The sequence below is a fragment of the Nannospalax galili genome, unplaced genomic scaffold, assembly GCF_000622305.1.
Source record: "Nannospalax galili isolate Female #2095 unplaced genomic scaffold, S.galili_v1.0 scaffold409, whole genome shotgun sequence".
Taxonomy (NCBI): domain Eukaryota; kingdom Metazoa; phylum Chordata; class Mammalia; order Rodentia; family Spalacidae; genus Nannospalax; species Nannospalax galili.
The window spans coordinates 1890856-1917326 of record NW_008360308.1 but is presented as its reverse complement, the minus strand read 5'-3'; the positions used below and the strand labels follow the sequence as shown (position 1 = coordinate 1917326).

The 26471-nt window shown below is 47.1% G+C and overlaps 1 protein-coding gene across 2 annotated transcripts in view; it reads left to right on the top strand.

Moving 5' to 3' along the window:
- The window catches only part of Grid1 (glutamate ionotropic receptor delta type subunit 1), an 829150-nt gene that overhangs the window by 139424 nt on the left and 663255 nt on the right, over positions 1–26471 (top strand). For both annotated transcript variants that reach the window (XM_008824432.2, XM_008824433.3), the window contains exon 3: positions 11826–12110. In XM_008824432.2, coding sequence (XP_008822654.1) covers positions 11826–12110 — 285 coding nt within the window. The remainder of the gene's footprint in view (positions 1–11825; positions 12111–26471) is intronic.

Genomic DNA, 26471 nt, shown 5'->3' with positions numbered 1-26471 from the left:
AGTGCTTGGATCCCAGGGTGGTGCTATTGGGAGGTGCTGGGGACTTGTGAGATGTGGGGCCTATGGGAGGATCTTAGGTTATTGGGGGTATGCCCTTGGAATCCTGGGATGCTAGCCTCCTTGGTTTCTTGGCTTGGGATGTAAGTAGTTTCCTCTGCTTCTGCTCTCTGCTTTGCTGTCTGGTACCCCGGCTGGAACTGCCCAATTATGCCCTAGAACCTCCAGAACTGAGAGTTAGAGAATATATTTTCTCTTTATAAAGTTGATTGCAGTATTAGTTACTTTTCTCGTTTCTGTGTCCAAACACCTGACAGCTAACTTAAGGGAGAAGGGATTTACTTTGTTCATAGATTGAGAAGCTTCATCCATGGCTGCTTCTTCCCATATGCCCGGGCAGAGCATGATGGTGGCGGGAGCATGTGGTGGAGAAGATTCTCCTCTCCATGATGGAAGCAGAGAGGGAGACAGGAAAAGGCCAGGGATAGTATGTCAAGAACCTACCCCCAGTGAACTGCCTTCATCTTGGTTTGTCTCTAAAACCCCCTACAGCTTCCTAGCTGAGAACCAAGCATTCAGAACATGACAGCAGTCTATAACAGTGACTTCAGGAATGCCACTGTAGTGATGTGAAGTGCCTCCTATACACACTGAATGGGGTTGGCCCCCAGTCTTCCACCTGCCCCCACCACCATCTCTCCACTGATACCACTCAGCTAGGCCTCTAAAAGACACTCTGAGAAGGACAGTTCTTTTGGCAACCATTGTTTTGGACTCTATCAATTGCTTCGTTTCCTCTGTCTTCCCGACAGCCCTAGGAGGCACAGGGGGTGGGGGCCGGGGGACTGGATCCAGTCACAGCGGGCTGAGGCTCAGGAGGCCATGCAGCCTGCCTGGGGGCACACAATTGTTACTCAGAAGTCAGAGGCAACCTGGTGTTTGAACTCTGGCTCCCCTGTGGATTTTGGCAAGCTGTGCTAAACTTGACTGGCTGTTCTTGATAGAGTATAGCACCCAGCTCCCAGGGAGTCCCCAGTCTGGTGTGACACCTGCTGGGGCTTATGACTGGGACTCTCTTCTGACTCTTGCTCAAAGCGTAGCTATAACCTTTTCCTTCTTCTCAGTCTTTCTCTAGACAGGGCCCAGAGCCTCTGCTTTTTAGCCTGGGACCCCTTAACTGTCCTAGACTACCTGGATGTGGTTACATAGGAGTGTCCTATGCTACTGTATTCCTTCAATCCCCCAGTCCTGGAGCTCATGTGTTGCCCAGGTCCCACCCATCCTCTCTGAGCTAGCTCTGCAACATTTTTAGGACTCTTAGTTGCCTCATCTCTGGGCCCTATGGATTCATCTGTCCTCAGATCTGGTTGGTTGGCCCTCTCTTCATTGGCAGTTCTGAGAAAGCCCTATTGTCCCTGAGGTTCTTAACCCTGAATCTCCCTGTTGAGCAGAATTAGATAAAGTGAGTTGTGGAGGGCCGCTTGACTCATCCACATAGGAACACACTCTGGGTTAGGTCTAGGAGCACCCCTCCGCCCCCCAGTCCAGGCTCCCTCTCACTGCTCAAGGCCAATCCTGTTCTTGGACAAGGCTTCATTTTCCATCGCCTCAACGGAACCCATCCTATCAGTTCTCTGGGTTACTTTCCCTTGAGCACTGATGGCAGAGATCCTTTAGCATGCATGCTTCTGTGCTTCTGCTTACTCATGCCATCATCCAGTGACCTATGAATATCTCTGCATCAGGCCCTGAGCATGAAGGTCTAGAGAACCACCTGCCTTAGTCTCTCTTCTTGGGACCTTAAGGATTAAGTATGAGGTGATGTAATCATATAAACTCAGTAGAAGATATTACGATAAAGTATTCTTGAACTTGCAGGCAAAAGAATGGCTGACTTTGCCTGGCACAGGGGAAATCAAGTTTCATAGAGGAAGAAGCATTTGGAATCAGCTTTGATGGTTAAGCAGGGGGGTTGCAAGGCAGAAGAGAGGAAGAAAAACATTCCAGGAAAAGGAAACCAGCATGTGCAAAGTTAGAGATTAAGTATAGATACTGAATGCCATGAACAGAGAGCACAGGCACGTGAAGTTTGGAATAGACTGGCGCTGTTCTGGTTTGTGGGTTGGGAGTGATGGTGGATGTTACCAATCGGATTTTGATTCCTAGGCAGTGGGGACATGGTAGGTATTTCAGGGGCATATTGGGTGCTGAACTTGGGTCTATGGAACGAGATGGAGAAAGGAGAGCCGGGAGGTGGTGAAAGCAGAGAGAGGGTAGGGGATGTGGGTGCAAACAGGGATGACTGGAAGGAAGCAGTCATTTGGAGCAGGCTGAGGAGGAGACCTCTCTGAGGGCCTGACTTCTGGGGGCGCCCTCAGGCTTGGGTGCTAAGAGGGCTGCAGGAGGCCTGGAGCTTTCGAGGTTCTCTGATGCAAGACTGTGCTGTGCAGATGTGCCAGGGACTCACCCTGTCCTGATTTAACTTCCTCAGAGCAAGATTCTGTGTGAATTCCAGCCGGGAGCCTAGTGTTCCATTGGCGGAGTAATAAAAGTCATTAACGAGGAGCTGGAGAGCTATAAATAAGTGAGCGAGCTCCCACCCAGTGTTCCCTGCCTTTCCAGCCCGCAGGAGCAGGGAATCGGTTTTGATTCATTAATTGGCAGAGGGATGAGGCTCCAGAGACCCCATGGTGCTGCCAGTTCTTCCCCACCCTCCTGGTTGGCGCCAGGCAGTCCTCTGTGCCCACTGCCTTCTTGCTCCTGCTACAGGGTCCTTCTTTCTGCCAGACCCTCTGGCCCTTCTGCCTTGGCTTTGCTTGGCTGGGATGAGCATCATGCCAGGGACTGTGGAGGTTCCCACCTGTGTGGCTCTCGGAGATACCATCCAGGCTAGTGTTTGGACTTGTCCTTACTACTGTTCCCCTGCTCTCTCTAAATTCTTGCTTGGACAGCCCTCTTTTGCGTGTTGGCATTCTCTGGATGGTGGACCATGGTTTTTTCTTTTGGAGGTTATGAGTATTAGGAGAGTGGGAAAGCTTGGGGTCTCACCTGTGAAATCTGGCCCCTCATCCTTCATATTACTTCTGCTCCAGGGAAGTTGGTATTAAGTATGTTTCTGTCTGCTCTGCAGTGCAGACTCTGGCCAGGGACTGAGAGACTGGGCCAGTAGGTGCTTCTTTACACACATACACACACACACACACACACACACACACACACACACACACGCATGCACGCACGCACGCACGCACGCACACACACACGCACACGAAGGAGACTAAGAGCAGTGGCCACACACTCCAACGTGGCAAATGTTGGCCAAGGTATGAAGTGAACTGCAGAGGAGCAAGACTAGATATTGTAAAAGTTCTCTGGAAGGATCCACAGAGCACAGGGAAGGAGGATGTTAGGTAGACAATGTGGGCAGAAGCACTATGGGTGCATTGAGCATACTTGGGAAGACCCAACAGCCTCAATTGCTGGGCACCCTGGTTTCTTGGTATATGCTGGCTCCCTGAAGTGCAAGGCATCTGGTACAGATTACACAGGGCCTTGGAGACTCCGTTGGGGGGTTTTCATTTTGCTTTTAAGACTCTGGGGACCTAATATGGTTTTAGACAGGGCCAGAACAATCTGGTTGGTGCTTCATGAGTGTCAGGTTATTGTGGTATGGGAAGGCCACATGTCTGTTGGGGAGGTTAGATATATATACATGGGCCTTCTGGAGAGTTGATGGTGGTATGGGCCAAGGAGATGGCAGTAAAGTAGAGGAAAGTCAACAGACTCAGCGTATTTGGGAGATGAACCATCCATTCACCACTTGCTGAAGGCTTGGTGAAAAGGCTCAGGGAGGGAAAAGGATCGGGAACATGAGGCTGGGGATGCCACTTTCCTGAGAGTAGAAGACCAGGAGGAACAGGCTCATACCACAGGGAACTCTATGGTGTCAGTTGTGAGCCGCACCTGTTTTACCAGGTTGGGAGACATGGGGTCAGGACCTGCTAAGAGTCAGAAGCGTAGGGGACGATTCTGGACCAGACCAGTAATTGTGAAAGCTTCCATAGGGTTAGGATCTGATGCTTGGTGGTAAATATGCAGAAGGTTGATAATTCCATAGAACCTAATGAGGTGTCTGGTTGTGGAAGAAGGCAAAGAATGAGCACCTGCAGGACTGGCCTTAGAAACTTTCTTCCTCAGCCTTCAATACAAAGATGACGGCTATGAAAATCTAGAGGCAGGGGGTTGATTACTTTGTGATGATCACCTCTAGTTTATCTCTGGAGAGTGAAGCAAGGTTATTAGTTGAATTTGAGGATGGAGCCTGGGAGGTTTGAGGAGGACAGGGAAGGAAGGTGGTGAAGAATTTAGTGAGGGACAATGTTGGGACGCAGGTTTGCTTTGTTCAGCAGGGGGCCTACTGGCTTCAGGGCAGAGAGACTTGATAGGCGACAGAGTCTTGGACCCTGGGACCTGTGTCTTTTCAACAAGCCATTTATTTTAAAATTCAGATGGTTTTTATACATCCCAAGGAACTAGCAGTCACGTGGGATATGGCAGTCACATACAAAGATTTAGGGTACAAAGAAACAAGACATTTAGTCTGTTAGTTGGTGCCAGAAGGATTCTTAAACTTTTACTCAAGGTTATCAATGCCCATCCAGTTATTTATTGGCCACAATGTTTTCTTTCTTAGAGCTTAGCTTTTAGCTCAGGAGTAAACCTTTAACCTGGCCTAATCTCTTAGCCAGGAATAGCTGAGTTATTTGTTCAGGACAGGGAGATGAGCTAAGGGTTGTTGACCAAGATGCTTTCCTACAGAGCAGGGAGCCTGCACTTATGACCAGACCCCTTCCTCCTGACAGTCTCACAGTGTTCTGCAAGACAGGGATTATCAGAGCTGCTATTTTCAGCGCCCCCCGCCCCCTTTAGCAGAGAATGCAGCCTGGACTTAAAAGTTTTAGACTCATCTCACCCTAGGGCCTGGCATCCTGGTTTCCTACAGGACAAGGTGGAGGCTGTCATGTCCCATTGGGAACTGTAGGGGAGGATCCACATGTTCCAAGGCCACTGATCCAGCGCTGGCCTTCTTTGAGCCCTGCCTCCACATCTCCCCAGCCCGTGGTTTTGTTTACCCTTTACACATCTTAATAAAAGATGAAAAATATTTATTCTTCATAGATCAATAATTTACTATGAGCTATGACAATACTAAATTTGGTCAATTATTCATGGGCTATCAAGTATTTATAAATGCTACCTTAATTTAAAGCATTATCCATTAGAATTCAAATATTCATAAAGCTGTTGCCAGTTGAAAGCAGAAAGGGCAGGGCACAGGTAGCAGAGGTGGCTGGGGGAGGGAGGGCAGGAGGCTGTCCCAGGAGCTCTGCCATTGCTGGTGGGAAAGAGAGGGTAGGGGGAAGTGCTGGACTCCCTGGGGAGACCATTCTTCCTGGGTGGGCAGGGCAGCCTGACTCTCCATTTTCTCACCTGCGGAGACTTGCTGAGCCTGGCTTGGCAGGCCTGAACAAACCAAAGGACCTACACCAGACTGCTCCTGCCCTGGATGGAGGCCCTCTCTTGCTTGGTCCTTCTAGAAATGTTCTGCTTCTCATTAACGTGGAACCCAGAGGACAGTTAATGCAGGGCTGCTGGTGGGGGCCAGAGGGTGGTGCTTGTGATCCCAGAGCAGCAGAGGCTGCAAGGACAGATCTCATCTGTTCAGAGATCAGGTCTAGCCTTCTGGGGGAACAAGAGTGGTTGTGCCTAGCTTTGAGGCATTCAGCATAGCTGGCAGAGGGCTGTATAGGGCTGGCAACGGCCAGCATCACTACTAGGTTCAGTGACCAGGATGGTGTTTCTCCTCCAACACAAATTCTGGAGTATTGCTTCTTGTAGCTGCTGTTAGGACTTTCCTAATCATCCCCAGAGGGATGGAGAAGAGTGCCCAGAGTGACTCTATTTCTGAGGCTCATCTCTTCTCTCTAGTACTCGTCTGCATGCAGGTACCCAGTGCTTGGTGAGCTGAGGAGTTCTGTCAGTGGGGACAGGCCTTGTTCCTGCTTGCCTGCTCCTTCTCCAGGGAGTGCCAAGTTTGTTGCTCCAGGCATTTCTTATACACAGGCAAGTGTTGGGCAGACTCAGATGTGAATCTTGGGCTCTGTTACCTCATTTCTTCCCCTCCTTGGCTATGGAAAAACCCTGTGGCCTGGTTCCGGATTTTCTAGCTGTGTGACCCTGGCCACAGGACCAGCTGTCTTTGTGTTTCAGACCTTTTTCACCAGGAGACCCAGAAAGGTCACCCAGGGTGATGGTTACTGAAAATGTATTCTATGAAGTGGTCACTACTGCACCTGACTTGTCCTATTCAGATGTTGAGCTGCTGACATCTTCTCAGGGGAAGGAGAATGAGATTGTTGGATTGGCGGCTATGCTAGGGAGTGCTTGACTCTGAACTCCCGCAGCCTCTTTATGCCCAGTTCCTGGGAAGCTACTGATTGGCTTAGAGAACTCTGTGGAGACCCTCTGCATTCCTAGGCCAGAGCTCTAGGCAGGAGGCTGGAGCTGCTCATTAAAATTCATCTCTACTTTCTTCTTCCCCTGCTGGTGAGTTGTGCTCAGGGAGTACTTATCAACCTATCAGACAGACCTGCATGATGATTAAGAGAGAAATCAGCTTTATGGCCATATCATATTGGAAGAAAAGAATGATATCAAAAATGGTTATCCTCCTGAGACTTGTGGAAATGCCGCTAAGCTCCAAGCTGGAAAATCTGGATTGCTGAGTTCCTACTCCATGCTAGGCACGCCAGGCAGTAGGCAGGGCTCTTCACAGATAAAGACAGAAGGGCAAGAAAACGCCTAAGCCTACAATGTCCTTGCACCGGTCTTCCCAACTGCTGGATCCTGGCCACCATGTGCACCTGGGGAGGACTGAGAACATAGCTGGCGCCACTCTCGCCTTCTTGGAGCTTGAGGTTACGAAGGTCCTGTGTGGTCGGTGCTGTCACTTGTATTTGATTAAGGAGCCCGTAGAGAGAGCTCACTCTGAGAGGACCACCTCCTCCTCCAAGTCCCACAGTGGGTTCCTGCACAGCACAGCAGGCCCAGGCTCAAACTCTGCTCAGCATCTCCTGCTACAAGCAGGGCATGAATTGTGTAAAGTCCCATCTCATGCAACCTTGATTAAGCTAATAGCTGATTTGGCTTTGATCTGATGTATTTTGATCTTATTATTTTTATGTTAGGAGTCTCCAAATAATCATCATTTCAACGGTGCCCCAATTAGCAGGCCATTCACAGTGGATTGAAAATTGACTCGCATTGGGCCTCTCCATTAGCGCCTGGGAGAGACTTCCAGCCTTAATTATCCGCCCTATTCCTCTGGCTGGGTGCTTGTGGTGCTGCAGGTGGCCACATGAGGGACCACCGTGTTCTTTCCTTTGACTAGAAGGGCTGTCAGCACCGGGTGGGGGACAGCGAGATGACTTAAGTGTGACAACTAATACTTTGTAAAAAACTTTTTTGAAATTGGCTTGCAAGTTAATAGATTTCATTATGGCACTTTCACAAATACTCTGTTCTTATTGGTTCATCCCCTGCCTCCTTCCAGGCAGGTCCACTTCCTCCCTTACTGTCTCCTCTCATGTTTTCCTTTTAGAAGTATTCTATTTCCTTCTTCCTCCAAAACAGAGGTTTTTTTTTTTGGGGGGGGGTATTTATTTACTTCTTTATTTATTTATTGTGGGGACCTGGCCTTGCTACTGGCTGGTATGGAATTCACTATGCAGCCCAGGCTGGTCTTGAAACCATGACATTTCTCCTGTCTCAGTCTCCCAAGTGCTGGGATTACAGGCATGAGCCTATTACGTCCAGTGATGTCTCAAGATCTTGGGCATGGATTACGTGCAGTCGTTGATGGGGAGTGTCCCTGGAAAATGGCAGGAAATTATCTGTTTGGCTGATACCAATCTGATGTCTTTCTGTGAGAGCACTTGATTTATGTTCCAAGTCAGTGTCCCCATGGCTTTGCTGGGTAGAGACTCTCATTCCTATTGGATAGAAAACTGAGGCTCAGAAAGGACATGTCTGTGGCCACATGGCTGCTGACTAGAAGGACAGAGTTAGAACTTGGGCTCATGAGAGATTCTTATGTTTGTCCCACTCTTAGTAAGGTAGCTGTTGGTGACAGATTTTGCCCAGCCCTTAGGCCTTAAACAAACCATAGCCCATTCATGTAGCTTCCCATATCTCTGCTGGTTTAAATGCTTTATAGGTTCTGATGCCACCACATGAGTATATCTCCTGCATCCTGGGAGCTTCCTTTCTCTTTCCTAATGTCATGTAGGGTGTGTCTCCTGGAAGGATCTGAAATGCATAGGGAGGAGCTGGCATGTGAATGGTGTGTTGGGCATATACATGCAACATATAGGAAGGCAGGAGCCATTTCTTGGTGTGTGGTAGCATGCGTGTTCAGATGGGGAAACTGAGGTGCTAAGAAGTTCTGGAACTTCAGATCCTGTGTATGTGTACTAGGGACCTGGTTTAGCATCAGAAATCAAGTGGTGACTTTTGAGAGGGAGCTGGGCAGATGGGTGATGAACCAGGAGAGACTGATGGCTACAAGGAGGGGTGGTATCATTCCTCCAAAACTAGGGGATGAAGTTGCTGGACCACTTATGTCCCTGCAATGCTCAATTTATTTGAAAAGATTTTTTTTTTTTGGTCTTTTTGAAGCGGGGTCTCCCTGTAGCCCCAGCTGTCCTGGAACTCACTATGTAGACCAGGCTGGCCTTGAACTCACAGAGCTCTGCCTGCCTCTGCCTCCCAAGTGCTGGTACTACAGGCATGCGCCACCACGCCCGGCTGAAAAGATTGTTTTTAAGATTATAATGCAATGTCTTAGCATTAAAGAGGTGATATAAGAAAGAAGAAAGAACAATTCATTCTATCATGGTACCTTAGCTGTTTGCATTTCCTGTCTTATTTGTGGGCATTTTGTTGTTGTTGTTTTCATGTGACAGCCTTCTTAGAAGCATTGCCTGACTGTGGCAATGCAGGAAGGAACTGGTGATTACCTTAGTCTAGCCCTCTGCCTTGATGTGGCCTCACATCTCATCTGCCACACAGATGCAAAAATCCCTTTCTTATGTGGATATCTCGAGACTCTGATGGATTCTCATATATCAAATACTCAAAAAAGTCTGGCTCAGAGGACATTTAATGCACAGTACCACCTCTTGCTCCATGCTTCCTTGCTCATCCATTATTGGAGGGGTTCTTTTTTCCTTTTCTAAAGCAATTACCTATTCATGTCATGAAATTTTGGTAAAGTATTGAAAAGAAGGAAAACCACTTTCAAATGTCTATCACTTTGAACATTTTGCATGATTTCCTTCTGGTCTTCCCTTTATGCATATTGAATTTTACTTAATTGTTATCATAAAATACATATACTTTTGGATGATTTTTTTATATCCCTTTTTTCATATGAGCACTTTCCCATACTGTTGTGGTATTTCTTTGCACAGCTGTAAATGCTACACATACAGCAAACAAGTTACACGACCATTTGCGTCTTTCAGATAGTTCGCAATACTTTCAGAGTACCGCTGAGTTTCTTCTGCTCTCGGATCTAGTGCTGTTACCATGGTTTGGATAGGTACCCAGAGAGGAATGGTTGACCATGGAGCTTGGAAATATCAGGACCCACACTATCTTTGCACAAATCTTTATGAACTCCCATAATCTGGCCCCTGTGTGTGTGTCTGGGGTAGGAGAACGGTGAGCCCAGCAGAGACTACTCTTTCCTGGACCTTGAGGTCCAGTAGGAGGGCCAGATGGTTACACAGGCAACACGTGGTACCATGACAGGGAGAGTGTGGGGATCCTGAAACAAAGGCCCATAGCCAGCCCAGGGAAGTTGAATCAGCCTGAAGCAGGAGTGAGCATGAAGGTGAGTTCAAGGGGCTGAGGGGGGCAGTGTGTTGGAGTCTAGTAGGAAGGACACAGTGAAGAGCACGAGGCACAGGCAAGGGGTGTCTGTCAGACTGCCCTGTGGACTTTGATTCTATCCTCAGGGCTGTTAGCAGCCACTGGAGGACTTTCTGTGTGTATATGTATGTGTGTGTATATGAGTGCGAGTGACTGTGTGTGGTGTGTATGTATGGAAGCAAGAAGTCAACGTTAGATATCTGTTTCTATCACTGAGATAAGGTGTCTCACTGAGCTTGTTGCTTACTGATTTGGTTAGGAAGCCATGGGGATGCTTTTGTCTCTTCCTTCCTAATCCTGGAACTATAGGTGCTTCCCTCTGTATTAGATTTTTCATGTGGGGATCTGAACTCAGATCCTTATAATTGCATGTCAAGCACTTTATCCACTCAGCCATCTCCCTGGTCTCCACTGGAAGTACAGTGATCAGATTTCTGTGAAGCCAGGATGGAGGATCAGAGCTTTTAGGTGGCTGTGGGATACTTGAGAGAGATTTCATGTCCCTTATCTAACCACCTTCAGCCTCTGGCCTGGGAGGAACTGGGATCTGGAGTGGGAGGAACTGGGCTCTGAGTTATCACCTATGATGTTCCCCAGGATGTAAGGTGAGGCCATGACATGGGAACTTTTGGTGCTGGCCAGTGTGCAGGGCACTCCCTCCTCACACCTTACCCAGCCTTCCCTTTGGGGTATGCTCCTTTTTCTTTCCCTCTTTCCTAATCCTCTCTGGAGCATTACATAAACTTCAGGGCTCCCACGAAGGAACCGCATTGTCAAAGTTGTTCAAAGTCTGCTGCGTGTGACAGATGGCCCACTGCCATTCACAGGCTGTGTTTTGAGACCGCATCTGCTTTCCCATAGTCCCGCCGTGACACAAAGCATTCGTAAGACGTGTTTGCTTCAGAACTGGTGCAGGGAGTTTGGGGCATGGGGAGCAGCATCGTTCTGTCTGGTCTGATGTCCCTAAAAGGTTCATGCTTATGAATAAAAGTGGCGCCCTTCATGGCTACTGGGTGACTTCAAAGGTCCAGCTCTTCAATGTGTCAATTTCCGAAAGGACTGCTGGCAGCCCAGTCTCATTTCTCCTCCGTGCCCTTGGTAACCGCCCGAGCTAAGGGTACATCTTCCTTTGTGATTGTCAAGTGGCTTTTGAACAATCCTGGGCTTCTGGAGTCAACCACTTCATCTGGGATTTGACCCAGCATTTTCATGATAGGACCCACTTGGACTTGGCTAGGAGACCGAGGCTCTTGCCTCTTCCCAACCCCATATATCCTGTGTCCTTTGGGGTAAGTACTTGTCTCCCTGACATTACGATGTCACCCAGGGCTTTCAGTTCCAAGCAGTTCAGTTCAGCAGCAATCAGCACACACAGAGAGTATCCTCCCCCCATGGATAGACTGCAGGGACACAGATTCCCCAGTATTAGTTTGTGAGTCTTTCCCAGCCTTTGGGTCCTGGCCTCAGATGGGAAACAGTGGCTCACCGAGAGCTTGCTGGGTAAATCAGGCAGGTTTGGGGTGGACCCCTGTCCTACCATCATTCTTTGACTAACCTAGAGCAAACAACCCTGCCAGTCCTGGCCTTTATTTCCTTATCTGTTAAATGGGCCTGAGAATGCTTAGCTGGAAGTTTTGCCAAGGTCATCAGTACTCATGGTGATTATAGTTATCAGCAGCTCATAAGAGCTGCTGGCTTGTCTGGAATGGGCTCTTGGTCCATTGAGGGAGGCATCTCAGGGCCTCAGGTATGAGCTGCTATGGGGGCTTTGGGAATGAAACCTGTGTAGCAATGCCTTGTACTGACCTCTACCTGTCTCTCTCCTCTCTTTCCAGCCTGTGACCTCATGACCCAGGGAATTTTGGCCTTGGTCACATCCACGGGCTGTGCGTCCGCTAATGCCCTGCAGTCCCTCACGGACGCCATGCACATCCCACACCTCTTTGTCCAGCGCAACCCTGGGGGCTCACCGCGCACTGCCTGCCACCTGAACCCTAGCCCTGATGGCGAGGCCTACACACTGGCTTCAAGACCACCTGTCCGCCTCAATGACGTCATGCTCAGGCTGGTGACAGAGTTGCGTTGGCAGAAGTTTGTCATGTTCTACGACAGCGAATATGGTGAGTTGGGGGTGGGTGGGCAGGGGCTATTCTGGGACTTGGGGAGGAATGGCTGGGTGCTGGTAGCTGTAAGATCTGAGGCTTCACCCATGGCAAGGTATGAATTTGTGGTTGGTGGTCTGGGCTGAGTGATCCTCAGGGCAGTAGGGGCCAACCTTGAGCTTCATGACTGGGGAAGAGCTGCAAAACAGATCCGTAGATAGGCACTAAAGTTGCCTAGCAACATCACCTTATCATGACAGCTGAAGTTTGAATCATCTTAGAATTTTCAATAAAATATTAATAAACTGCTGGCAGGGATCTGAAGGGCTCTATGCAGGCAGTGGTGGAGGCCGCCAGCATCGCTCTTCTTGGTGGCTTCCTTTGAAGATTACCCTTCATGCTGAATGGTGGCCCAGCCTTCTTGGCCCTTTGTCTCCATCTACCCTGATCTGTCTTGTTTCGGGGTGTCAGACTTGGGCAAGGGTCAGAGGGAGGGACACCCTGAGTGTTACCAGCCTCAGCTGGTGGGTCTAGGGACACTGTGCATGGCTACACATGGCTTCTTAAAGACCTCACTTGTGGAAGTCAGCATAATTCACTTGTTAGGAAATCACAAGAGTGGACTTTGGAGAAACAGCTTCATGTTTGCTTAAGGCTGCTCTGCAAACAGATCCGTCAGAGTCCTGAGATAAAATGGCACATGCAGCTATGAGAAATGACGCAGAAGGCTCTCATGTGCCCTTCACCTAGGTTTTCTAAGGGTAACACTTTGCAAGCTGTGGGACACAACCAGCACTTGACAGTGGCACAGGACACAAGCTTATTCATAGTTCACTGGTTTCCATATATCTGTGTCTAGTTTGTTGTGGGCATAGATTCGTGTCTGTAGTTTTTAATCATGCATGCATATTTGTGTGTTCACTAGTCAGAGTCCAGAACAATTCTCTTTTGGGAACCCCTGTGCCACCCTTTTATAGTCACAGTCAGCCCATTACCTGTTAAAAGATGAGGGGACTGCTGAAACTTGGCAGCCCCTAGCTGGGGCCAGGATGGAATGGCAGAACTCTTGAAAGTTTCATTTTGTCTCCTGGTGAAATAATCCCTTTGCTAAGAATGTAACTAAGAAAAGAAATCAGCATATGTTTGCATTTGCCTAAATACTCTGCTTCCCTAAGACTGAGATGCTATCCTCCGTTCCTGAACAAATGTGCTGTTTAGAGCCTTCCAGGAAGATTTGAAAGGGCAAACAGTACTGTGCTGAAATAAAAATGAGGTGGCAATGGGGTCAAGGATGGCCCAAAGCTCCAGGGACTTGACTGGATATATCTAGGAACTGACCTGTCCTTCTAACACTTGCTCAGTCTCAGGTAGGGACCTTGTAACAACACTGATATGCCACAGGGCATCTCTGAAAAGTCAGGCCTTACCCTGAAAACCTTTGGTTTGGTGGCTCAACCCCAAAGTCCTCCTGTCTTTGTTGAGGCTAGGCCCTGTGGGAGGTGAAGCACCACCAAGGCTGGGGTATGCTGAGCCCCATTGTACACAGGCCCCTTCCCACCTTGCTCCTCTCAGGAACTCTTGCTCCTTTATGGCTCTGGTTTGAATATACCGTTCTCCCTGGGGACTAGGAGGGGGCATGGGAGCCACAGCCACAAGGAAGGCAGACGACTAGTTCTCTAGCCTGCTCACCCTGCCTGGCCTGTGATTCCTGAAGACTGGATGAGGCCTAGTGGTACTTACCCAGACCCCATGTTTTCTTCTCATATTATGCTTCTCACCTTCATGTGCCCCCGCCACTCCCACCATCCTGCAGAGCTGACATCTTGCTCACACACTCACCTGCCCTCAGCCCACCTGGCTTAGCTTGTCACCTATGAGGGCTTGTCAGTCCGAACAGAACAGGCCGTATGCTTTTTTCTTTGTCACTGCAGTCCAGCAAGGTGCATGGAACCATGTGAGTGACAAGCTCCTGAGAGAAGACATAGAGTTGACAAGCATTTTTGCAGAAGACAGAGTCAAGATGGGGAGAAGATGAAGGCACTTGATTGTCTTGACATCTGATCCAGGGTGGGGCTAGGAAACGTGCTTTATCTTGCAGACAGGCTCTCAGCCCTCACTCTGCCCCTCCCTCCCCAACCTGAAGCAAAGCAAAAGGTGTGTCTCTCTGTTCTGACATGGGCATTTTGCTGCCTTTACTGGTTTACATTTAGTTCTCAGCTAGGCTGCCCTTTATCATGAAATCCACAAAGATGCAGGTGAATGACAGTGGAGAAATGATGCCATGTTAAGAAGAATTCTGAGACTGTATGTGGGCTCAGCAGTAGAAAACCCTGTTTCGGGTGCTGGAAGACCTCCATGGTACAGGCAGGGACTGGCAGCTGCCTGCCAGGTTTGCTGGTTCAGAGCTGTCGCACTGAGGAAATCTGTGCCAGGCCTGCAGATGGTGCTGTCCAGCATCCTGATCTTGGCTTTTGGCTCTCTGAGGGCAGAGCTCTTTTACTGTTGTCTGTACAGGACTGGCTGCTTTTGCCTACCCTGGTCATTGGTCTTCTAGTTTGACAACTTTTAATGCTGGAGTTTGCCTTCAAACATTCCCTGTAAAATTTTTCTCTAGCCAGACACTTGCTGCTTGTCCTGGCTGTTCCCCTCCTGTGTATTCCAGCCTGTTTCCCAATATGCCTTGTGTTAGGTAAGCTAAGGCACATGATGCAGCACGCCTAGTTGGTGTGGGGGTGTGGGGGTTCCCTTGGCATGACTGGCAGTGGAGTGTCTGAGTGCCATGGGTGGATTCACATTGCCAAAGAATCGGCGACAGTGGTGCCTCTAGAGCACTTTGGGACTCTTTCGCCACCCCACTTACCACAGCACTAGTTTCAGATGAGCCCAATTAAAAAGCAAATTGAGTGTAAAATTGCTTTATTACTTCCAAAGTCAAACGGAAGTAGTTCGGGATGTAGTGACTTTTCAAAGATGATTTGTATCTATCTATGTATTATTTAATTTATTGCTACATTTTACCAAATGAGGGAAACAAGGCTTGGGGAGATGCTCTTTGACTCTAAGGCCCGTGCACGTGCCAAGGTACCATCCTATTTCTTGCTAGGTTCCAGCTTCCCTCTCCTGTGTCCAGCCAGGCACAATTGCTGCCAAGGAGGGAGAGGTGGCTTAGAACGGACCCAGCATGACTTAGGCTGGCAGTTGGTGGACATGATACACAGTGTCCCTCCTTTGAGAGGCAAGGCCTGATTCTTCCTCATTTGTTTGCTAGTCTCCCTTTAAACTCAGAGATGTCTTTCCCTGGTGGAACTGGAGGACTTGCTATTTGCTTTAAGTGTGTGATCAGAGCAGGAAGAGCCTGAGACAGAGTTTGGCTATAGGTCAGATGTTGAATGTCTCCCAAAGGTCCATATTTTAAAGGCTTGGTCTCCAGGGTGATGATGTTGGGAGATGTTGCAGACCTTTAGGAGGTGGGGCCTAGAGGGGAGTCCTTAGGCATGTCCTCAGGGAGACTGGTGACTCCAGTCTCTCTGGCTCTGTTTCCTGCCTTGTGATGTGAGCAGTTTCCTCTGCTATGCACTTCCACCATGACTGCTGTACTTGCCAGAAGCCAAAAGCAATGAGACTGCCCGATCTTGAACTTGAACCTCCAGAACTATGAGCCAGAATAAACCTTTCTCTCTCCATGGCAATCACCTCAAGTATTTCATTATGATGACAGAAAGCTGACTAATACTGGGGGAGGGAGAAGTTTGTATGTATTTGGTTTACAAAAATATAAGAGGCGCCATTTGGTAGAATTCCATGGAAAATACTTGTATGCTTGTTGTGACAGCAAAAGGAAAAATAAAAGAGAAACTGACATTTTGGGTAGAAAATCTGTAACATTAAAATACCAAAAGTTTGGATGAAATAGAGCAGAGAACTTTGTTTTGCTACTTCAAATGCTGGTGTGTGTGTGTGTGTGTGTGTGTGTGTGTGTGTATGTGCACATGTGTGTGCATGCATATGTGTGTGTACGTGTGTTTAGGTATGGGTGTCAGTAGCTGTAACCACAGTTTTCTTCTAGTGAATATGTTTGGATGAGGAATTGTAGTTGTGATGGAATCTTTAGATACCATTGGCTGATTCATTAAATGAATATTCATGGATTCCCTACCATGTGCTGTGTATTTTGCCTGGTGTTGCATTTTAAATGAAGAAACAGGAGTGGAGGAACTTGGCTAAAGTTGTCCAGAGCTAGGATTGGAAACCAAGGTCCAGAGGCTTTTTTCTTTATAGCATCTCCACAGCATCTGCTGTGGTCTTTGGTCAGCTTGCAAATGTGGGATGGGTTGGGAACTGGGATTCCGCAAAAGCAAAGCCTCAGGGCTCCACATGAGTGACCATTGTACTTGTTTAAAATCATGCATATGTGAACATGCGCGTGCATGTGTGCATGTGTGTGTGCGTGTGTGTGCATACATGAAGAGACCATAGGTCAACCTCAGTTGCTGTTTCTCAGGAGCTGTCCACCCTGTTTTTTTGAGACAAAGTCTCTTACTGGGACCTGGGGCTTATTGTTAGGTTAGGCTGATTGGCCAGCAAGCCCAGGGCTTCTCCTATCTCTGCCTCCCCAGAGTTGGGATTTGCATGTGTGCACCACCATGCCTGGCATTTTATGTTGGTGGTGAGGACTGAACTCACATCCTCATGCTTGCATAGCAAGCACTTTACTGACTGAGCTATTTCTCAGGCCCCTTTAAATTGCTTTTTAAAAATTGGAAGATTCTTAGCCAGGCGTGGTGGCACATGCCTTTAATCCCAGCACTCAGGAGGTAGAGGCAGGTGGATCTCTGTGAGTTCAAGGCCAGCCTGGTCTACATAGTGAGTTCCAGGACAGCTGGGGCTACAGGGAGACCCTGTCTCAAAAAGACCAAAAAAAAAAAAATCAGAAGATTTTGTAAGATTCTTACCCACATCTCCATTTGGCAACCAAGGATGGGACTCTTGGTCGGAATCTACCAAGTGGGTGAACCTACACTAATGGACATTTGGGGACACAAATTAGACTCTCGAGACCTTATTATATCTACTAGAGGACAATAAATTGGGCAGGGACAATAAGGGGAGGTATGGATAGGGGAAGGGATCTAAATATCAAATTATATTGTTAAAAATCATAAAATTCAGGGCTGGAGAGATGGCTCAGCAGTTAAGAACACTGGTTGTTCTTGCAGAAGACCCATGTTCGAATTCCAGAACCCACATGGCAGCTAACAACTGTCTGTAACTCCAGTCCTAGGGGATCCGACAGCCTCTTCTGACCTCCGCAGACATTGCACGATATGCGTGCACTTACCACATGCAGGCAATACACACATACACATAAAATAAAAATGATAAATAAAAAATTTAAAAACATAAAATTCAATAAAAATGAAGTTATACATGGTTGTAACTTATATACCCAATTGAAATCATAATAATGATAAAAGGAATGTCTAGAACCCACAGTTTTAAAAAACATAAAAGAGCCCTATGCACTTGACTCTGATCATTTTCTATCCTTCTGTGGGAACTAAACTGCTATTCTGATTGTGTACTACCCAGTCCATGACTCTGCTTGATAGTTATGGATCCTAAAATACATATTGTTCAAGTGGACTCTTTGTGAACCTCATATACATGGAACAACACGTAGGTGTGTTTCTGGGGCTGTTTGGTCCAGATAGATTAATCATTTTCATTGCCTTACGGTATGTTCAATTTATTTATCCATCCCATTGTTAATGGGCATTTGGATTATTTCAAGGTTTTTGTTATTACAAATACTGCTGATGAGAACATTTTCATATTTGTTTGTTGGTGTTTTGGGAAGAGTTTTGAAGATCTGTTCTGAAGAGCAGAATTGCTGGACAATTGCATGTTTTATGTGACTCACTTCCACTGAGTTGGCTCCCAAGTGTTCCTACACCCACCACCTGCCATATATGAGAATTTGCTTAAGTCCCCAACCTTACTAACATGTTGTGTTGCCTGTACTTGGTGGTTTCTAGTAAAAAATGTTCTTTTACTCTGATGCTAATTTACATTTTCCTTACTACCAATGAAATTGATCATCTTTTGACATCTTTATGGCTACTTTTTTTTGCTCTTCTATGACATCCTTGCTTGTTAATTTTTGTGTTGAGCCTTTTCTTTGGTGAGTTACACATGGCAAATACATTCCTTTAGACAGTTGCTTGTCTTAATGGAGAGAGGTCTGATTGTATTGCTGTCAACTATAGCCATCCTTTCTATGCTTATTTTTCTTGCTTGTCTTATTTAAAAAGCCCTTCTTTACCCTCATGTCATAATGATGGTTTCTTGCTGAAACCTCACTTTTGGTATGGAGAGCAGATACTGTCTCCTCAGTGTGCTGCCTGAAGCTGGGCCCTTGCCTGAACTGTGCCTGGATGCTGATGTGTGCCCACCTCTCCCTGCAGGTATGGCCAGAAATCCTTCCCCAGCACTACCCTCCTCTACTGTGACCTGGGGCCCATCTTGTTCTTGGTGGCGATCGAGAAAGGTGCATGTCTGTTTAGCATAGCCTATGGCAGGGAGGTTAGAGAGATCTTCCTGGAGGAGGTGATATTTAAACCAGTGCATAAAGGACAAGTGGAAATTGAGCAAGTAAAGGGCACAGGATCTGGGCAAGTGGAGACAGTGTTCCAGGAGGGTTTCGGAGAGTATGTGGGAAGACCTGGGAATAGCAGAGAGGAGGAAGGAGTATGTGGCTGGGTTATGAATTATGGATTATGAGCGTGACCAGGGATGAAGCTAGAAAGACAGGTTGGTGGGCCTGAGAGACCTCTCAGATCACCTATAAATCTCCAGAAATCCCCAGATGCGACCTTGCCACCTCTGCTGGTGCCTTTGAGCCCCATTCTTCACACCCAGTCCAGACACATGAATGCAGGTAAAGGAGATGGGGTGGCCTTTGCACCCAGCAGGCTTCAGCCCTTCTGTTGCTTCTGGTTTAGACTCACTGGCTGCAAACAGAGAGGAGAAGGCATGGATGGGAACTGTGGTCCAACTAAGGACAAACTCCACCCCAGAGTCCATGTTGAACTTCCAGTGACCCTAGCACCCATTTCTTTGCTGCCTGCTATGTGGCAGGAAGGAGCTTTAGCTGTATAAGTTCACAGCAACCCCTCAGTGCCCCTTTGAGGTGAGTGTGTGCTGCCCCACACTAGGAAACTGATGCTCAGACAAAGGTGTGGACTTGCTCTAGGATGTGGCTAGTGAGTGGCAACTGGCCAGGCCTCATTCCCCAAACCTGGGCACCTCTGCCTCAGGCAAAGCTGGGGTCAACACACACCACAGGTAGAGGTTTTGTTTTTTTTTTTTTTTTAAATGCTTGAGAATTTGTTGCAGTGTTGTTGGTCATAGCAGGAATGGATAGCAACCCAAATGTCCATCTTTAACTCATTGGCTGAATCACATTCAGTGGAACACAATGGTTCCACACATGGCAGTTACCTGACAAGAATAAAGCGAGAACAGCAGGTTGCTCTGTGCAGGTGCACAGTCATAGGTGTGTGTACCTAAGCAGATACACAGCTGCTATAAGGGATGTTTTAGCAGCTTGGGATGTTTTAGTTGCTTGGGACAGGAATGGGACATGTGTTTTCACCAATGAATTTGTTGCACCTTTTGAATTTTATATCAACTGCAAGAAAAATAAGGAAATAAAAGTAAGTATTGACTGTCACCCTCTGTCCCTCATACTTGCTCATGTGGACTTCTCTGAGCTTTGGGTGCTTCTGTGGAAGGTAATGGTCATTTTTGGGCCGTGAAAAGGAGCACACAGCAGAGTACTTGGTATGTGGTAAGTAGTCTGTGTGATGGAATAAGCCACACATAGGGACTGGGAGTGGCAGTGGTCAGCGTTCTTCCCTCACAACTCTGGGTGCAGGCCTGGGGCTGTCAGGACAGCCTTGGGGCAAAGGACTTTGGCTCACTGTCTCTGGCTGCAGACAGTTTTTGGAGTTAGCAGCCAGGGGCCTGGACTCTGGAGCAGTCTTGTTGGCTTGATTCCCAGATCTGTCTTTATAACTGTGTGACATTGGGCAAATCACTCAACCTGTCCTCATTTGTACAAAGGGGATAAAATAACCACACTGCCTGATGTGGTCAGCATGTGGGTTAAGTGATAACTCATGGAAAGGGCTTAGCCTTGTGTGTCTGTGTGCTAGGGGCTCAGTGAGACCTACTGCTCAGGAATTTGACACAACTGTGGTCACATTGCAGCCAGGTTCCCTTGGCCTCAAGGGAGCTGCTGAATTCCAGGCCTGGCTTATTCTGCAGTTCAGAGCATGGTGGTGTCTTGGTTGTGTTCTTGGTGTTTAGGGTGACAGAGCTTGGGGTCAGCACTCTCACCTGCAGGGTGTGTCCATGCTTCGAGCCGAGGCCAGATTGCCTGGTCTTGAAGTGTCAGTGCAGTGCACCACACCTTCTCAGATGGGTGCTAGACTGGTTCTTTCAGTAAATATCTGATAGCTCTTGTACCTCACCCCTAGAGACCCCTACAATAAACCTTCCTGGAAGACAGGAAGCTCAGAACTGCTGCTGTGCTCAGCTGTGTCTTCATTGTAGCCCCTGGCAGAGCAGACTAGAGACTTCAACTGTGATGGTGAGAGATCTCATGAAGAACACCCCTCATCATTATGGCATTAGTTTAAATTGAAGTAATAAATACTCCCCCCCCCCTTTTTTTTCCAGAAGAAATGAGCAAGTGAGCTTAATTGCTAGGAAACCCACAGAAGAAGTTCGACAATAACTTTACCCGGACGAGTGTTTTGGGTTTTGTTTTTCAATCTAATTACAAAGCTGCTGTACTTTGGGGCATGTTAATTGTAGCATTTGCCAGAAGATTAAAGTTCATTAGCTCTGAAGTTTCTTTACCCTTCCATCGGGTTCCAGACTGTCTGGGGATGTGAAGAGACACCTGCTGTGGGCATGGCTACAGAGGGGGCCACGAGGCTGTGCTGGCTCCCGCATGCGGTCTGTTACATAGCCAGGTCTTAGGCCAAGACTTTGACCAGATCTTTTTCATTTTCCATGACACACTGCAGTACCCCTTGGAGGAAATATGTGGACTATAGTTGACATCGACGCCCCTACCTGCCAGGCTCGCCTTCAGATCTCAGCCCTGCACATGAAAAGAGGCAGCAAATGAGATGTTGTCCTCGGCTACTTTCAAGTCCACATTCCACTGTGTACTGAATTTGGGGCCAGCCATGTGCCCTTCCACACCTTAATTTTCTTTTTGAAGCAGGGTCTCCCTGTAGCTCCAGCTGTCCTGGAACTCAGCTCTGTAGACCAGGCTGGCCTTGAACTCACAGAGATCCGCCTGCCTCTGCCTCCCAAGTGCTGGGACTACAGGCGTGTGCCACCACGCCTGGCTCACACCTTAATTTTTGTGGTTGTGAAATGGATGTCAGAGAATCTCTAGGCCAGGGCTTTCTAAAATTTTCCATTCATGATTCCTCTTTTTCTAAGAAATTTGTAAAATAGTTACATTTACCGGTAATATATCACAGAGAAATTTATTTTAAAACAATTCTTCAGTATATGGTTAACTTTTACCAGTTGTTAAAGATGAAAGAAATTTGCATAGTGAGGTGGGTGTGCCTGTTTTTAACCTTGGATGAATATTAGACACTATAGGACATAGACTATTTTCAAGCCTTTCTCAGAGCTGATCAATATTTTGATTTTTTTAATAGTCAATGCCCAAACCACCACTTCAAATATGTGTAGTGTAAAATGGCAGAAGTGTTTTTATGGCCATTTCAGAAACTGAGGGAATTCTGTTCCAATCCCAAGCCAAAATTCATTTAACGATTTTTTTTTTAAAGAAACACAAGTCAGCAATTTTAAAAACCAAATACTCTAATACTATAGAATCCAAAGATTTACTAATTTCATACTTGTATGCTGAGAATGATAGTAAGAAAAAGAAGTCTGGCTTTTCTATAATGAAACCATTGTATTCCTCTAAGAGCAGAAAACTTCATATGTACAGTGAGATAACCCTAGTTCATGATATACAATGGTCTTGAATCGAAGCTGGGATTTTTAGGTGATATTCTTTGGTGTTGTGTATCCATGAGGGTATACACAGTGCACAGCACACACACTGTGTGTTCAGAATGAAGGTATTGCGTTGTATGATGCTCCTTGGGCAAATGCTGCCAGAAATACCTTGTGTTCATTTACATGTTTGAGTTTAAATTAGTTTTTGATTGTTGTGAAGTCAGAAACATTTTTTTTTTTTGGTCTTTTTGAGACAGGGTCTCCCTGTAGCCTCAGCTGTCCTGGAACTCACTATGTAGACCAGGCTGGCCTGAACTCACAGAGATCTGCCCGCCTCTGCCTCCCGAGTGCTGGGATTAAAGGCGTGTGCCACCATGCCAGCAGTCAGAAACCTTTTACTCTTGCTAACATTTTTGTAACTCCATTTAGAGTTGTGATCCACAAATTAAGAAGTTGTGCTGTCTGGGCCTGGTAGTATACACCTGTAACCTCAGCACTTGAGAGGTGGAGCTCTAGGCTGCCCAGTTTTTATCCCAGTAGCAGTACAAAAACCTCTGATTCTTCACTTGTTGTGAAAGGATGCCAGCTGATGCCACGTGACTATAAGAGCTTTTGGGATGCCTAGGTTTCTCTTGCTTGATCTTACCTGCTACTCAGCACTGACATGGGGGTGAGGCTCATGGAGGCCCATGGGATCTTGTTTGGCTTTTGACCAGATAGTATCTCTTGAATAGCTTTAGGAACATCAGTCCCTGTGGAAGTTTGGGGAGGCAGAAAGTTTAGGAGCACCCTAAGATAGTTCCTTGTTAATCTAAAGGTATACTGTGACCCCTGGAGCTTTTTACTGTTTCCTGGAAACAATGGCCACTGTCTTTGCCTCCATGCCTTGCCTAGTTACCTCCATTCCTCTTCCCTGTCTGCCCTTTTCCCTGCAGCTCCTCACAGTTCTTCAGATGTGTCAGGCACAGTCCTGCCTCCAGGGCTATGCCCTCTGCCCGAGACACTCCCTACAAACATCTACCATTTGCTTCCTCAGCTTCAGGACTGAATTTCCCTTTGATACCCCTTTCCCCCCCTTTTTTTTTTCATTGAATTTGTATACATTTACTAAGTTTTCAGTGTCTGTCTTTATCCATGTAAAATGTGAATTCTAGGTAAGCAGTTTATTTAAAATTATATATTTGCTATTTTCATTTGACATGTAATAGTACTTATTTGTAGGGTTCATGTGACATCTCAACACATGTATATGATGTGTGATGATCAGATTAGGGTAATTGGCATATCTGTCACCTGGCCTGTCTATCACCAAAGAAATGATATTATCAAAACCCTCTCTACTAGCTATGTTGAAATCTGCAATTAACTGTTGTCAACTCTAGTTATCTTCTTATGCTATAGGACATTAGAAGTCATTTTTCCTGTCTATTTGCACCAGGGAGGATTTTAGTTTTTCTTTATTGAATGATTGAATTCGTACTACTTAGCATAGTACTTGAAATTTTGTAGGTGCTTATTAAATATTTGATGAATGAGAGTGAACCGGTACATTGCCCATCTATTTTCCCAGGAAGCAGTGTGTGTGTGTGTGTGTGTGTGTGTGTGTGTGTTGCTGATGATTGAACCAGGGATTTATACATGATAGGCTTGTGCTTTACCACTGATCTATGACCAGTCTAAGCATTTGCATCTTTTCTTGAGATTGCCAGTTACTACAGTACCCTCCTCTTACTGTTCTTGAGGATGTTTGAGGGGTGCACTCTGCCCTCTCCACCCCTGGCATAGAGCCACAAGGATGACAAGGGTCCCGACCCTAAGGAAAGATCTTACCCAGTTTCCTGGGAGAAATGTATAGAGAGATTATTGATATTATGTGATGGCAGCGATGCTGATAGGGTCTGGATGGTGACTCTGGTACTCCCAGAGGACATGGTTCCATCCTGATTTGGCTTTTTCTTAACATGCTTCTGGGCAGGCTGATGACTCTTTCTGATCTTTTGTTTTCTCACTTTGATAGTGGGGATAATAAAAACACCTACCTTAGAGGTTTCTTGTGAGGCAGAAATGAAACAAAATGATGGATTTGAGAGCAACCCAGCTCCCTGTGGCCCCACACCATTTCTCATTTTTTTGCTTCTTCTCAACAGCCAGGCTGCCCTGCAAGCACTCAGCTGTGGTTCAGGTGAGCAAGCAAACACTGGGCAGAGGGTCCTGGGAGACTGGGAGTCTGGAGCCCCACCCCTACGCCTGGAGGCAGTGCATTCTGAATTATAGTGGGAGCAAGGACTGTGCAGTTAGGGGAAAGCTATGTATGCATGCTAGGATCAGGGGTCTGGGGAGATGTCTCAGTGGGTTAAATGCTTGCTGCATAAGCATAAGGACTGGTGTTCAGATACCCAGCACTCTCATAAAACCTAGGCACAGTGATGCACATCTATAATCCTAGCTCTGAATGGGGAGGAGGACTGGTGGATCCTGGGAGCTTTCTAACCAGCCAGTGTAGAAAAACAGTGAGATACCTTACCTCAAAACCAAAGCAAATAACAAGAAAACAAAACCCAATATGGAAAGCAATAGGGGAAGACACCTAGCATGGATTTCTGACCTCCACATGTACATGAATGGATGAACACACACACACACACACACACACACACACACACACACACACCAGGATGAATGGCATGGGTGTTTGAGAAAGAAGAGGCTTTGGGAGAGTCAGTACTTAGGACCAAGCCAGGAGGGGACTGAGGTGCCAGTGGGAACAGGTGATAGTAGTACTCTGTGACCTTGTAGGGGTGGGGTGGTCTCCATGATCCATTCTCATATCCATGGTAGACTTCCTTCTTTTGATGTGAGGCATTTACCATGACATCAAGTATTATGTTCCTGTGCCAGCACTCTTCTGTCCAGTCAGGATGCTCGAGATTGACATCTGTCCCTTTCAGTTGCATTTTGTCACTTGTACAGCTGCTTCTCCTCTGCATGAAGCCAGATGTTTTTGATTTTGGTGGCAGCTGCCCATCCATGTGACTATGTGGGGGCTTTGGTAGGGGTGATGAGGTCACTGAACACCAGAGGGTAGGGACAGGCTTGGATAGGCCATTCTGTGTGGGCAGCATTATATTTACTCTGCCAGCCTCTCTGAACCTAGTTCCTTGATGGAAATTGCCCTACAGCCAGTCTGGCCTGGTGGCTCATGGTGTGTGTGTGGGGGGCTGGGAATCTGTAGCCAACCACAGGAGCTCCACAGCAGCTCCACGGGAGCCTAGACGTGTATTGTTTTGATTTTTAGTGTAATGGTTTTGGGCTGAAGTCTCTCCTTACTTCCCTGTCCACTTGTTTATTTACTGCATGCATCTAGAAGGATCTGGAGGGGCTTCTGACAGTGCTTGGAGAGATGGCAAGGTTGAGAGGCAGCAGACTTCGAAATCAAGGCTGAGGCTATAGCTGCTGAAACTGCGCTGGCTGGGATGGTGATGTGTTCCTGGCAGCAGAGTGAAAAAGAGTAAAGATGTCAGTTCCAGGGTCTTCTCAGCCTTCAGAAGGAAGAAGCTGAAGGATCAGGCTTCTCCCAACCATGCAGAAAATTCTTCTATGGGGGGCTGATGTCTCTAAGAGAGCCTGAGGTGGCATGCAGAATGGATAATGGCTCTGGCTTATCCCTGAAGCCAGTACAGAGGAGTTGGAGTTGGCTTTTTCTCAGACAAACCTCTCATGGCCTTGCCCTTCTCAGGCTAGAACTCTCCATTGTAGGTGGGGATCGTGGAGCAGTAGGACCTGCTTCTACAGGAGTTTCCTTTGCCAGGTGCTGACAGAGGTCATGGGATCTGTGCCTGGTCAGGGCTGTATGTTCTGATGTCTACTGTTTCCCATGACTACAACTTCAAATGTCCCTTTAGCCCAGTTCCATAGGACATGCCCATAGTTGACCAGTGCTTGAGGACCTGCAGTGGTACAGGCACATGTGATCTGTGTCTCCTTAGTCTGATAGTGACTGAGTAAGCTAGACCCTGGCCTTGGCAGAAGCTGTGAAATGCCTGTCACAGAGCTGTCTTAGTACTTGGGAGGGCTCCATGAGTATAGGGGGTACTGTCCGGTGGAGTACTGATGGGGCGAGGAGGAGGGCTGATCATGAGTCGGGGACAATGTAGGGGTGCTTTGTATTCTTCAAGTGAAGGAACCATGGAGAATGATTATTTTGTTTTTATTTTTGGCTTTGAAACTATTTTCATTATTTTCTAAGTAAAGCACAAAATGTTCTTGCTGAAAAAAAAAAAAGAAAAGATTCATGTGAAAAGTGAGCTCCCGGGGCTAGAA